Source organism: Dipodomys ordii, unplaced genomic scaffold (genome assembly GCF_000151885.1).
Source record: "Dipodomys ordii isolate 6190 unplaced genomic scaffold, Dord_2.0 Scaffold6, whole genome shotgun sequence".
In the NCBI taxonomy this organism is placed as follows: domain Eukaryota; kingdom Metazoa; phylum Chordata; class Mammalia; order Rodentia; family Heteromyidae; genus Dipodomys; species Dipodomys ordii.
Window position 1 is genome coordinate 17,845,105 of NW_012267222.1, and position 14,547 is coordinate 17,859,651.

The following is a 14,547-nucleotide window of genomic DNA, read 5'->3' on the forward strand; positions in this document are numbered from 1 at the left end:
CGCGGGCTCTTACCTTCCAGCGGGAACCCTGTGCGGGGATAGTTCTGTCCCGGGGCCGGCCGGATCATCCTGGGAACCGCGCCGGGAAGGGCCGCCATCCTCGCGCACGCCGGGGACGAATCCACAGTCGGCACCGGTCGCGTTCCGTCCGGACGTTCCTGTAACCCCTGCTGCGCTAGCTCTTTCCTCCTCCTCCTCCTCCTCCTCCTCCTCCTCCTCCTCCTCTTTTTCTTACCCTCTCCCCCCTTCCCTCCACGCGCGCTCCCTACCCCACCCCACCCCAGCTGCAGGGGTGCGCGTGCAGAAGCTGGGGAGGGGGTGAGGCGGGGCGGAGGCGGGGTGGGGGCGAGCCGGGGAGGGAGGGAGGGAGGGAGGGGGTGAAGGTGGCGACGGGGAAGTTCAAACAAACAAACACTCCAACCCCAAGTCCGTCCCCGCAGGCCCAGCTCCGCCAGAAGTTGTGCGGGCCGGTGGTGGTGCCCTGCGGAGCGCGGCTGGGGACGGGGTGGGGACCCGGGGGCCCCCCCAGGTGGAGCGGGCAACCCACTCGCTCCCGCGCTCAGGGCGAAAGTTCCTGACTGCGCAGCGGAGTGGATCTATTGGTGGAGGGGGGGGTCTTTATTTATATATTTATTCTTTCTCTCGAGCTCCCCCCTCCTCCTCTCCCCCCTCCTCCTCCTCCTCCTCTTCCTCCTTCCTCCTTCCTCTCCACGCCTCTTTCTGCTCCTCGCCCCGGCGCTCTCCCACCCGGTCCCCGGGAAGTCCGGAGGAGACCGCGGGAGCGCCTCCTCAGGTTTCAGGCTGGAGAGCAGGCGACAGGGAGCGGCAGAGTTGGGGAAGAGAAGAGGAAAAAACCAGGGGCAGGAGTGATCAGCTGGGTAAGTTGGGTAAGAGTGTCCAACTACAGGAGGAGGAGGAGGAGGAAGAGGGGGAGGAGGGGGAGGAGGAGGAGGCAGACTCCAAGATCTGATAGGTTGGGACCTTTCTTTTATTCATGAACAGGGCAGGAGGCCAAGACGGAAGGGAGAGGAGGGCCAATAACGAAAAGAAATCACCAACGAATATTTTCCCCCTCATTTCTAATTCCCGGCTCAACCTCGATTTTTGGTGTGTGTGTGTGTGTGTGTGTGTGTGTGTGTGTGTGTGTGTGTTAGAGAGAGAGAGAAAATTTGAACACACACACACAACACAACACAGAGGAAGTAGAACCCCAGGAGCTGGAGGTTAGGGGGAAAAGGAAAGTGGGGATAACTTTGTCCTAGTGTCTTCCTTCGATGGATGGACAGATCTGCATGCGTGCGCACGTGTGCGCACATGCATACACACACTTGCAGGTTACTCATAGCTGCAGGCCGCCAGCGGTCCCAGCTCTGTGGGAAGCCTGTCTCCAGTTGGAACACATCTTTCTAAGTTGCTGCGTCTGCTTGGGCCTTCCAAGGTAGAGACTGCTGTAGTTCCTATCCCTCTTCTTATTCCACACACTCCAAAATCTCCCAGAGTCGAACTCTGAGGGAGACAGCCTGAGGGTGGGTGGGGGAGGGATTATGACTTTCCCTAGGAGACATAGGCGGCTCTGATTCCCCTAGGCAAGACCATACCTGGGTTTGGAAAACTGTCTGCCCAGGCAGGGTTAGAGACATGTGTCCTCTCCTCCCGACGTTCCCATCTCCAGTACGATGTGAAGAGGTGATCCTCCCCAGCCTCCACCCGGCCCCCCAACCTGGGACCCTCTCCAGCTGGGAGCTGGGTGCCCAGTTGGGGTCCATAGTTGTGGGGGACAAGTGGGAGAAAGCCAGTTAGACCTTGGTACCAACTCTGAATTCCTCCACTAGTGCGTGTGGGGTGTCCCAATTTGATTGAAAAAAAAAAAAGTAGGAAACCAGAGATGTCACAATCCTGCACTCTCCTCGCCACGCCAGGGGACCCCAGCCTCAAGGCCCGATTCTTGGGGGCTTGAAACGCCCTCCCAGCGGGGCATGACGCCACAACTGTATTTCTTTTGTGTCCCCCTGGAAAGCGTGTCTCTGGCTGGAGGGCTGCAGGCTAGCTACAATAAAATTAACCCAGCCCTCAAACTCAGCCCCTGCCCTCCCTCCCTCTCCTGGGGTGAGGTCATTCCTGGGGAGGCCTGGGGAGGGGGGCTCTCTGCAGGCGGGTCCCCTCCCCTTCTCTTCACCTGTGACCTTTGCCCCCCTCAGTATGTGACAGACCCTCCTAGCTTCTAGCACCTGGGGCTCTTCGGAGTTGTTGGGGGGGGGGAGAGGCTTTTTGGGACAGCTTGTTAAACTCAGGCTTCTAGAATTGAATGGGGAGAGGCTCGAGTTGGCTGGAGTTGGAGAAAAGAGGACACCAGGTGCTTTGCCTAGGCTGGCTGAGTAAAGGGGTGTCTCCCAAGATGCCTCTGTGTGTGTGTGTGTGTGTGTGTGTGTGTGTGTGTGTGTGTGTGTATACAGGGGCTTGAAATCAGAGTCTGAGCGCCATCCCTGAGCTTTTTTACTCAAGGCTGGTGTTCTACCACTTGAGCCACAGCTCTACTTCTGGCTTTTTTTTTTGCTGGTTCCTTGGAGATTAGAGTAGCTAGGATTATATAGACATGAACCATCAGCCACTCCTGGCCCCCAAGATAGTTCTCTGTCCAGGGAAAGCGGCGGTTTGCTGGGGCTGTATGTGTTACGAGTGGGAATGCACACACGGAGAGGACACGTCGTCCATTTGTCCATTGTCCACCCACTGCTGACCGCGGCTGTGCACTGTGAAGTGGGCCCAGGTGAGGGAGAGGCATCTGGGTACAGGTTGGTTTCTGTGGGAGGCTATTTGGGGTTCAGCCATGAGAAAAGCCTGAGTTCGTAAGTGAGGTCTGTATCTGTGGGATCCACAGATGCAAACCCCCACCCCTCAGGGTTGCATCCACGAAGCCTTGGAGCCTGGCTCCAAGCCCTGATCAGGAAATGTGAATAAGATCGAGTCGTGGTGAGGGGGCACCTGGCCAGGACACTCTGGGGTCTCTCCTGAAATCTCCTGGGAGGGATGAGCGCACTGCCCAGTCCCCTGGATCCTTGGAACTCTGTGGGGGCCACCTCCTCTTCTCCTGGCCAGCCCCCAGCCTTAGCTGCTGAAGGCCGGGGTGGGGGTGGGGTCGCTGGGGTCCCGGGCTGCCGCTGCAGCTACAGAGCCTGGCCCTGGTGTTTGCAAGGGGGAGGATGCGGGCTTGTCTGTCGGAATGAGCGTGGCGGCGCTCGCCTGTTGGAGACCAATTTCACAAATGATTTTTGCAACAATTAAGAAGTGTGGCGGGGTGAAATGGCAATTTCACAACCAGCAGGAGAAAGGGGGGTGGTTTCACCTGAGACCTGGGGGTGGCCGCCGCTGGATGGGGCGGAGACATGTGCTCTCCCTCAGTGGGTCCCCACCTCACCAAAATTCACACCCTGGGCAGCTGTTAATCAACTGTGACCCCCACTCCCAGCCCTCCGCAGGGCTCTGAGCCCCTCAATCGGGTGTCCGGCTGCAGTGGGCTTCAAGTCCGTTACCCCCATCTCCCAACCCTGTCCTGCCCCTCTGCCCTCTTTCTGTCCATCTGCCTCCTTTCTAAACTTTTTCCTCTCTCTCTCTCTCTGTGTCTCTGTCTCTGTCTCTGTCTCTCTCTGCTCCTCACAACCTGTGCTTTAGGCCCATCTTTCTCTGTTCTGCCTTTTCTCTGAGGGTTTTCTCTGCAACTCTCAGCCTGGTCCGCCGCCCACCTCCCCATCACCATGGTTTCCAGAGGTATGCGTGGCCTCCAGGGCTTTCAGGGCTGGACCTCTCCAGGCCCCAAGTCCCTCGGATAGTCTCCCAGCCTCCATCGGGCTGGGCAAAGCCCTCAGGAAAGGGGGGTCGACCTACCCTCCTTGACTCCCTTCCTTCCCCCCTCCTTACTCCTTCCTGTCCCCTCCTCCCTCTCCCCATCTTCTTCCTCCTGCCCTTCCTCCTCTCAATCTGAAGGTGCAACCCCAGAACCTGCTTAGGGCCTCCCATCCCTCCTCCTCTTTCTGGTGATCCCCTACATTCCTCTTTTCCTGTCTGGTCTTCAAATTCTGTCCCCCCTCTCTCCTCCCTCCCTCTCCAATAATGCCAGTGAAAATCAGACCCCTCCAAACTCAATCGATTTTCAAATCAAACCCTTCCTAACTCAATGAAGCTAAAGAGGAAGAGAGACCCAAGATGGAGCATGGGGAGCCCAGGTTAAGTGCGGGTGGGGGACCCTGGGCAGCGGTGGTGGCTCTCTTCTCCCTGTCTCTCCGCAGTGCCTGTGGCAGGTCTTCCTGCCCAAGGTCACTGTCAAATCAGACCCCATGCAAAGAGCATTTACAGAGTGTGATTACCCAACCCACCTTCGTGTGTGTGTGTGTGTGTGTGTGTGTGTGTGTGTGTGTGTGTGTTAAGATGGGGTTGATGCCAGGCCTGTTCTGCTCCTAAGCACTCCCCTGCTCTTCTTTGTGGGGAGGGGCCAAAGGCTCCCACAGAATGAGTCTGGTGGGGGAGGGAGGGAAGAGGTGGACTTGGTGAGGTCAGGGACACGCTGTGCTGTTCACAAAGGAAGGCCCTGCGTTGGCCCCCAGATCTTTAAGGATTGTTCGATTTTTCTCTTTTAGGAAGCGGTGTTCTTTTAAGGGTGGCACTGAAGTCCCCCACCATACCTGAACAGGAAGTGGGTTTCCAGCTTGACAGAAAACAATTAGAATGATTTGCATTGCATTCCAGTTTCCAAGGAAGAGAATAATGATCACAATAACTAGGTTTCTTGCAGGCCTACTGCTAAGTAGATTCCTCCTCCTCCTCTTCCTCTCCTCCTCCTCCTCTTCTCCTCTTCCCCTTCCCCTCCTTCCACTGCCCCTCTTCCTCCCTCCTCCTCCCTCCTCTTCTCTCTTCCTCCTACCTCTTCCTCCCCTCCCTCCTCTCTCCTCCTCCTCCTTCCTCTTTCTCCTCTTCCCTCCTCTCTCTCCTCCCTCCTTTCCCTCCTCCTCCTCTTCCTTCCTTCTTCTTTTCCATGCTGGTCCTGGAGCTTGCATTCAGGATCTGGGCATTCTCCCTGAGCTTTTTGCTCAAGGCCAGCACTTTACCACTTGAGCCACAGCTCCAGTTCTGGCCTTTTGCTGGTTAATTGGAGATAAGAGTCTCACAGACTTTCCTGCCCTGGCTGGCTTTAAACTGAGATCCCGAGATTTTCAGTCTCCTGAGTAGCTAGGATTACAGACTTGAGCCACCTGCACCCAGCCTAAGTGGAGGGGGGGGGCGGGTGTAGGCTCTTCTTTTTTCCTCCTGATCCTCCTTCACTTCTTCTTCTCCTTCCCCCATTTCCTCTTCCTCTCTCTTCTTCCTGTCTCCCCCTCCATTTCCTCTCTCTCATCTTTCACTTCCTCCTCCTCTTCCCCTTCAGGTTTTCTCCCTCCTCCTATCATCCTTCTACTCCTTCTTCTTTATCCTCCTCTTCTCTTCTTCCTCTCTCCCCCCCCTCTCTCTCTTTTAATCTTCTCCCCTCTCTTGTCCTTTTCTTCATGTTCTTCCTCTCAATGTAGTCCCTGGAGCCATTTCCCCCCAGGTCTTCAGCAAATCAAGAAGATGAAGGGTGAAGCCTGGGTGGAGGAGGTAGCCGGTTGCCCAGGGGGTGGCAAGATGGCTGCCCTTCCTCACTGCTGGCCTCCTGTCCTCCTTCTCTGGATTTCCCTCCGACTTGCAGAGACAGGGCCCAGGCTATGTGGTAGGATGGTCCCCAGTCCCTATGCCGACTCTTTCCCTCTCTGGGGGCCTGGCTAGCCTTCTCTCCTCTGCACTCCTGGGGTGGGGGTGAAAGGCGGTACCTCACCTGCTCCTGCAGACCTCACCAGGACAGAGCAGGTGACTGCGCTGGAAATCATGTGAGGCTGAGAGCCTGTGGGCACCGAGCAAGCATGTGCTCATGTGTGCATGTCTGCACGTGTGCACACATTAGCGTGCCCTAGGCATGCCTGCTGGGAGTCTAAGGAAGGAGACCTGCCTCTTCCCCGGATTCCAGCGGCCTGAGCAGCCGGCCGAGTGTCTCAGGGGCCCGGGCAGCCTGCTCTGCTGGCCATCACCTGTCCAAGCTCAGTCGCAGCGTTAATGAACAGGTGCAGCGTTAGTAGGCTGTGGGCTCTTCCTTGGACAGTCTACCCGATCAGGGCTGAGCATCGCTGGAAAAGGCAGTGTTGTTCAGTCCAGGGGGACAGCCGCCCCCAGAGCCCTGCTGGCCCTGCTGGCCTGGTGCTTGGGGCTGTGGATCAGCTCTGGGGAAAGTCCACAAGCCCTGAGGCCCTCAGGTGTGGGGATGTATCCCTTGGGGAGGGAATGCAGATGAACAGATCTGATGCTTCCTGCTCTCCTCCTCAAATTGGCTCCCTGCTTGGAGGAGCTGTGGGAACTGAGACCCCTTCATCCACGGCCTGCTTCCTCCTCTCCTTGCTTCTGGATTCATTCAGAGAGGAGAGGCCTTTCCTCTCCGGGGCGCAGGAGTAGAGGACTCGGTGGAAACTGAGAAGCTGATCGAGGAGAAGGGATTTGCTCTGCCGGATGTGTTACTGTCTCCTAAGTGCCATTGCAGAGGCTCAAAAACAACAACAACCACAACCTGGCACTTTGGGGGAATGAATGAATGAGTGAATGAATGAATGATGCTAGTATGAACAGGGAGGGTATTGGCAACCCAGAAGACTTGGGCTGCCATTTCCTGACGCCAGCAGTGCACTTGGCATTGGACTTGGGCATTTCTGGGAGCCCATGTGTCCTCCTGGGTGAACTGCAGACTCCCCTGTTGGGGCAGTACTGGGAACACCTGGCTATCTGTGAATGAATGCTGCTCCAACAGAACTCAAAGCCAGGCCCCTCAGTCACCGCTTTGGAGGCAGTGAGCCGCCGCGTGTCTGATTAATGTATGCTGGCAGCCTTCCTCCACACTTCCACTGAGCTCCAGGTGGATGCCTCCCTGCTGCAGCGGGACTGAGCTCTGAAGCGCAGGACAAAGGATGCTCAATAAAGAAGGCAGGTTGAATAACGCGGACTGTGACCTTCTGGAAGGTGTCCTCTGCACTGTAGCTCTGGAAAGATCGGGGTGGACAGCAAACAGCCCTTCTGACTACAGAAATAAAGCCCGAAGGCCGGGGGAGGAGGAGCTCAGGGACTTTACCTAAGGACAAAAGCTTACCATGCCCACCCCCTCTTCCGCCCCCCACCACACTAGTAGCCACTATTGGGGCTTAAACTCAGGGCCTGGGCACTGTCTCTGAGCCTTTTCACTCAAGGCTACCTACCACTCTACCTCTTGAGCCACGGTTCCACTTACGGCTTTTGGCTGGCTAACTGGACCTAAGGGTTTCATGGACTCTCTTGCCCTGGCTGGTTTCAAACCTTGATCCTCAGACCTCAGCCTCCTGACTAGTGAGGTGCCTGGCTCTATTGCTTCTCTCGTGGCCCCAGTTTTCCCCTTGGTGTCCATCCCCTACCCTGGGCACAGAGACTGGCACAGGGGTGGTGGCGCTGAGCCGTTATTGGATGAGTGAAGGAATCTGGAACAGAGACTTATTCGGGCTGGGAGGGAGCCTTCGAGACGCAATGACCTTGTTCAAGGAGCCCGCATCCTCTGGGGACCACAGCAGGTGCCCGGCGGAGGTGGAGGTGCTGGCGCGGGTGCTCTGGAGCCCTGACAGTGCCTGGCCCTCATTGAAATGGATGGGTAGAAGGTAGAACGCACTGCCTATTTGTCTAGGTGAATTAAAAGCACAATCCCCGTTTCCCAGAGGGAGCCGTGGGTTCATATTTATACATTCAGTCTTACAGGTGTAAAATAGGTTTCCTTTATGCTTATATAGTAATTTTTCATTTGAATTTCAAGGCTTTATTCCCTACTTCGGATTCAAGTCTTCCACCTGAACCCAATTCTCTCCATAGCCATTAATTCCTTCATCATAAAAATGAATTCCATCTAATTCTCTATAGCAGCAGTTAGAACAGATCAAAAAGTGTGCTTGTGAGACCCCTCCCCCTCAGCCCCCTCCCCCCACCCCACCCTCCCCATTTGTCATCAGCAGCTCTCCTGGCACCCCGCCCCCCACCCCCATCAAGGCTGAGTTCCAGAAACTAGGTTTCTGGTTTACTCCTGCAGGGTGGGTTGTGTGAATGCAAGGATGTGTGTGCACACACGTCCATGTGTGATTCTGTGTGTGCACACTGTGCAGATTGGACACACACGTGTGCATACGTCCATATGCATGCCTGCGTGTGCATGTGCAAGTTCTTGTGCAGCTGTGTGCATGTATGCACACATTCACGTGTTTGGATCTCTGTGTGTTTGGGCATGCACGCTTGTGAGTGTCTGTGTGTGTGTGTGTGTGCATTGCGTGAGTGTGGGTGCAGGCTCTTGAGTGCGTGTGTGTGTGTGCACGTAGGTAGGTTGTAGAAACCACTCCTCACTTTTAGAAGGGTGGCTAGGACAGTCACAGTAATTTAGGGCGTGTCGGGGCTTACAGTGAGCCAGGTGCTCTGTGAGGTGCTTTCCAGATGCTTCTTTGATCCTCAGGCAGATGCACCAAGCACGCAGCAGCCTGTGCATCTGAGGACAGGGAGAGAAGGAGGGTCCAGTGGTAGGGCCCGAGAGGGTGGCTGGGAGACAGGGGGCTTAAAGAAAGAGCAAGGGGCGTTGCTTATGGTAGGCGCAGGCATGGAGACTCTAGGTTCAGTTCTCAGAACCCCAACAATTATTTCAGTGAATGACACAATGTATGGGCTGTGTACTAACACAGCGGACAGTCCCCCTCCCAGAGCCGTCCCTCCCTTCTCTCCCGGAGTGACTGGGACCAGCCATGTGGTCCCCACTCCTGTAGCATGAAGCTGACACCGTAGAAAGACAAAAGGTCTTCGCAGAGGAGATGTGGTCTTGGATCAGCAGGGTATGCCCCAAGTGCTACCAGGACTGTTCTTGTCAGAGCAGGACACGTAGAAGCTGAAGACACGGGACTGCATGGGGAGAGATCTGGGAGCCGGGCCCTTCGTGGCCATCAGTAGCCCCGGCAGTGGAAGCGGCAAGGAAGGATTGTCCCCCTGAGCCTCCAGAGGTGTCCCCACTTCTGCCTGGAAGAACAATCCAAGAGGCCCCTCCCCATCTCCAAAATAACCAGCCAAAAACAGGGCTGGGGTGTGGTTCAAGTGGTAAAACTCCATCCAAGCAAGCATGAGGCCCTGAGCTCAAGCCCCAGTATCACCAAAGAAAGAAAGAAAGAAGAGAGCAAGAGTTGAATTGATAGAAGGAGCCAGTTGAGCTGTGAAAGGCATCATTTTTGCCTCTGCAGAATAACATCCTTGGACCATGTTCTGAAAGGACTTGGGGGGCCACAGGTTTCCCATGTATCAGGAGGGCTGGCTCCACAGGAACGTGGGCATCCTGGGTCTCTGACATCTTGGAGAGTCAAAAAGCTTCAAAGCAAGGAAAGTGCAAATGGAGAGGAGACTCTATGTCACGTCTCTGTGTGTGTGTGTGTGTGTGTGTGTGTGTGTGTGTGTTGTGTGTACCTGTGTGTGCATTAGCATGAGTTCCTTAAAGCCTCATAGTCCTGTGCCCCCAGGACTTGGAGCACAATGACTGTTTGCTGAATGAATGAATGAATGGATGGATGGATGGATAGATGGATGGATGGATGGATGAGTGTGACTATCAGTGGTGAGGGGGCTGTGTGTGTCCTCTGTGTGTGTGACTGCACAATCTGTGAGGCGAGGGGTGAGTAGATGCGTGTAATTCTGTGAATTCACCTACGAAGGTGCTACTCATGTCACTGTCAAAAGTGTAACAGGGCCGACTGAGCCCGGTGCTGGTGGCTCAGGAAGCTGAGATCTGTGGATTGTGGTTGGAAGCCAGTCCCCGGGCAGGGAAGTCCATGAGACTCTTCTCTCCAGTGAATCACCCCAAAAGCTGGAAGTGGAGCTGTGGCTGAAGTGAGAGAGCGCTAGCCTTGAGCAAAACAAGAGCTCAGGGACAGCGCCCAGGCCCTGAGTTCAAGCCCCAGGATGAGGAAAGAAAAGATCAGAGCCCTGGCTTGCTGAAATGATGCTCAGCAGCGCTGGCCCTGGGCAGGGCTCCCCACTGAGCCACTCTCCCACTTGCCTTCCGCTGAATTGTGCTTTTCCCCTCCCAGGCCTTAGAGAAGGGGACTTCCCGACCAGCTGGCCGCCTTCCACCGCCATCCCCAGGGGGCTGGAGACATCCCTTTTTTTGGGGGTGGGGGTTGTTGGAGCATGATGACCTGTGACCTGTGGCCTAGGAGGTTGCCAGCGGGGGCGGAGCCCAGTGGGTTGGCTCATTCTGGACTTCCTAGAGAGACATCATTAAGACCACTTTCCAATTTGGGACAGTAAATCAAAGAGACTGCCTTAGGCAGTGTGGAGAGATGGGGGGACCGTGGGCTGGGCGGGGAAGATCTTGGTGGGAAAGAGGGCTGCCCTGGACTGCAGGGAAGAGAAAAAACGCACAGGAGAAGCCAACCCGCCAAAAACAAAACAGCCCAGTGACAACCCAGAGGAGAGACTCTGAGCGGCTCCCTGCCCCCAGGGGTCAAGTCTTCGCTATGTAAAGAGCTGTTGCAAACTAATAAGAGGATAGCCTGAAGGCCAGGGACATACATTACAGGCAACCCAAACACCTAGGGGCATCTTGTCAGTTTTCCCAAACAACAAAGAAAAGCAAATTCAAACAATCAGATGTTACACTTGCCGCTGGGCTGGCTTTGAGCTGTGATCCTCTAGATCCCAGCCTCTGCAGTAGCTAGGATTACAGGCGAGGGCTACCACTACCTGGTTAATTTTAATTTTCCCCTAAATGAGGATTATTAACTCTTTTTTTTTTATTTGTTGGTCGTGGGGCTTGAACTCTGGGCTTGGGCGCTGTCCCTGCGCTCTTCAGCTAAAGGCAAGCACTCTACTGTTTGAGCTATAGTGCTACTTCCCGGTTTTCTGGTGGTTTATTGGAGATAAGAGTCTCACTCGGCAAGCTGGGTGCCAGTGGCTCACGCCTGTAATCCTACCTACTCAGGAGGCTGAGGATCACGGTTCAAAGCCAGCCTGGGCAGGAAAGGCTGTGAGACTCGTATCTCCAATAAACCACCAGAAAACTGGAAGTGTCGCTGTGGCTCAAGTGGTAGAGCACTAGCCTCTAGCTGAAGAGCTGAGGGACAGCACCCAGGCCCAGAGTTCAGGCCCCACAACCGACAAAAAAAACAAAAAGTTCAAGGAGAGACCCTGAGTTCAAATCCCATGCCAAAAAAACGAGTGACTAGCAGTGAGAACAGCAGGCTCACACTTGCACGTCAGCTTCTAAGTGTCCCCTAACCCGAGGCGAGGGCAAAGAGGAAGCCGCTGGCCCCTGCGGGCTGGGACACGCTGTCTCTACACAGCTTTGCTCTTAGGAGGGGGCTGGTCCTGGTGTCATCTTCTTCCACCCATCAAATGCAGAAATACACACGAATTGCACGCCGGTATGGATGTGCCTGTCTAGGGCTGGCCGTCCTGGAGCCTCTGCCGACCTTCATGGACTGGGCTTTGACTGATTTGACTTCCAGGTGAGTAAAGCCACTTGGATGCCTCTTTGCCTGAGCCTCACCATTGGCTACAATAGCACATGGGGGAGGGGGAGGAGGAGGGAGGTGAATCTCCTGGTCTGGGAATTGGCCATGGACTGTTTCCCAGGTGGAGTCACCATTTTATTTTTGTGCCAGTCCTAGGACTTGAACTCAGGGCCTGGGCCTGAGTTCATTCAAGGCCGGGACTCTACTGCTTGAGCCACCACTCCCCTTTCCAGTTAACAGGAAATAAGAGTCTCTCAGATTTGTCTGCCTGGGTTGGCCTCCAACTGCGATCCTCAGATGTCAGCCTCCTGAGCAGCAAGGATGACAGGTAAGAATCCCACAGGTGCCCTGCTCCAAAAGAAGGCTTCTAGAAGACTAAGGATCCCTGTGAGGATTTGGAACATTTGACTATGCCGCTAATCTTTCTCATTTTCCTCAGATACCCCCAGAGTGGTTGGCTCTGCTAAACTCATTTTTTTTTCTGGACTCAGAAAGACAGACCCAGGAAATGAATTAGTGTGCTCCCCCTCCTCCCTGTCCCTTCTCCCCCTTCCCCCGCCCCCCCCCCGTCTGCTCACAACACTGCTGACAGCTGATTCATGGAGACTGCTCCCCAAAGATTTCTTCCCATAGATGACACAGGGAGAGTCTTTGAAAAGCTGTCTGTGAAGATTTCCTCCGCGGCTCCTCTGGGGGGTTGACAGGGAGTGGGGGGCGCAGGGAAGTTTCTGACTCCTGGCCTTGGCCTGTTTCTCTGGGCAGGACTGGTCTGGGGCACAGGGGATTCTGGGTGCAGTCACAAATGACCCTCGGACAAGTCACTTCTGTTCACCCCACCCTTCCCGTGAGCCACAGGGTCTGGGGGTCCCTCAGCCTTGTCGCTCATGACTTGAGCTGACTGGAGAACTCCTTCTATTCTGGGTGGGATGGAGACTTTGTATGCTTCAAGCACTGACTACATTCTAAGGGGGGGTGGCTGTAAAGAGAGACTGTGTGTTTGTGGGTTGTGGTGTGTTTGTGTCCACAGGCGGGTGCCCGTCTCGGCTGATGCGGGCTGACAGCCACAGGAGGGAAGGTGAGCACAGAGTCGATTACCTTCTTTATGCTTCCAGAGGTTTGTGCACAAAAAGCAGGGGCGGGTCCCGGATCAGGGCACGTTGAGAGCAGTGCTCGTGATGGACGCTGACCGAGCCATTCTGGTAGTAGCTTCGACTCTGCGTGAGCCACTGGGAGCCACTGGCAATCTCTGAACGCTTGCTTTTATTTTTGGTCAGTCATGGGGCTTGTACTCAGGGCCTGGGCGCTGTCCCTGAGCTCTTTTGCCCAAGGCGAATGCTCATCTCACCGCCCTCCCGCAGCGGGGCCACCTCCACCACTGTTCCTGGCTGCCACACAGCCTGCTGGGGGCTTCAGGCTCGGAGTGCGGCTGCCTGGCTCTCAGCAGGGCCCCTGGGCAGAGCCCCACCACGTGAGGAGTTGGGATATTCAAGACACCCTGCAGCCCAGCCCTGGACTTGGGTTCCTTGGACTCCCCAGCTGTGTGACACGGCTCAGAGGGTTTGCCTCTCCTGTGTAGATTGAGGTTAACTGTTAACCCTGCCTCTCAGGTGAGGGGGAAGAGGTCCTGGGTGAGGAGCACTGCAGGGGGGGAGGGGGAGGAGGCAGTAGCTCAAGTTAGATGTGTATTGCGGTCATCGATTCTTTAAAATGTGGTCCTGCTGTGCAGCAGACAGAGAGGGTGTGGAATGCAAAGATGAGGAGCTGCCGACACAGCATGGACAGTCCAGGCACCGGTGCTCACGCCTGCCGTCCCAGCTGCTCAGGAGGCTGAGATCCAAGGATCGTGGTTCAAAGCCAGCCCAGGCAGGAACGGCCAGGAGACTCTTTTCTCCAACTAGCCACCAGAAAAACAGAAGTGGTGTTGTGGCTCAGGTGGTAGAGCACCAGCTTTGGGCAAAGAAAAGCTCAGAGACAGTGCCCAGATCCTGACACACACACACAGAGCACACACAGAGCACACACTCTGGTCTATGGCCAGAGATTTGGGTTAGAATCCTGGCTATTTCCCAGGCGCGTGACTGGAGGGGAGTGGGGCGGGGGGAGGGGGGGCAGGGGGCCTGGGCCTCCTCCTGGCAGAGTGTCTGCCTCATGGGCTGATCTAGACGGGCACCCAGCCAGACGAGGGGCCTGAATGACAGTTTGACTTCCAGGTCCAGAGCCTGAGTGCAGGTTTACATCCGGATCACTGTGACGCCTTGGGACTGGCATTTGAAGGCCTTGTTCTCCTTGATGAGTGGATCAAATCAGTTTCTTGTCCAGGACGTGACCAGTTCTGAGGCAGAACAGGAGTGGGGGGAATCAGGATAGAAGAGGAATCAGAGCGCTGGGGTTGTGGCTCTGGGGGTGGGCGGTGGGGTCCAGCCTTTGTCTAGCATGTGCAAAGGTCCTGGGGTTGATCCTCAGCCAGCATGAGAGGAGGGGGTGGGGGAGAGAGAAGAGAGAACTTGTTATACTTATTTAGAAGATGTCCCCCACCCCACCCCCAGAGGTGACAAAGTCGTCTTTCTTGGGGGCTCTTCCACTTGCAAGGCCTGGTCCCCATTCTTGTCTACAGGGAGATTATTTTGGTCACCTGCTTTACTCAGAAGCTGAAGCAACATGGCTGGGAGGGGGCCCAGAGCCTCCCTCCCGCAGCCCCCACTTTCCTGTGTGATCTGAACGCCCCCCAGCCCCCCCCCCCCCAGGGCAGCAGTCACAGGCAGTACCGAGGCCTTTAGACCATTTGCAAGCTGGGAGCTATTTCAAAGGGAAGGCCGGGCCTTGATATTCCCAGGAAAGAGTTTGAGAAGATGCGTTTGGATTATAAAAGCCACACGGGCTCTTTACAAAGCCTGGAGAATGAAGGTGGAAAGTCTGCCTGGAACTCAGCAGGCGCCCTGCGTTTTCT

At 55.6% G+C, this 14,547-nt stretch overlaps 1 protein-coding gene across 3 annotated transcripts in view; it reads right to left on the reverse strand.

Annotated features, from left to right (window-relative positions):
- The window catches only part of Pax7 (paired box 7), a 91,316-nt gene extending 91,115 nt beyond the window's left edge, over window positions 1–201 (reverse strand). For 2 of the 3 annotated variants that reach the window (XM_013033448.1, XM_013033455.1), the window contains exon 1: window positions 14–98. In XM_013033448.1, coding sequence (XP_012888902.1) covers window positions 14–98 — 85 coding nt within the window. Of the gene's footprint in view, window positions 1–13 lie in introns of all 3 variants that reach the window. The other variant, XM_013033443.1, reaches the window with a different exon arrangement.
- Window positions 202–14,547: the final 14,346 nt, after the last annotated feature.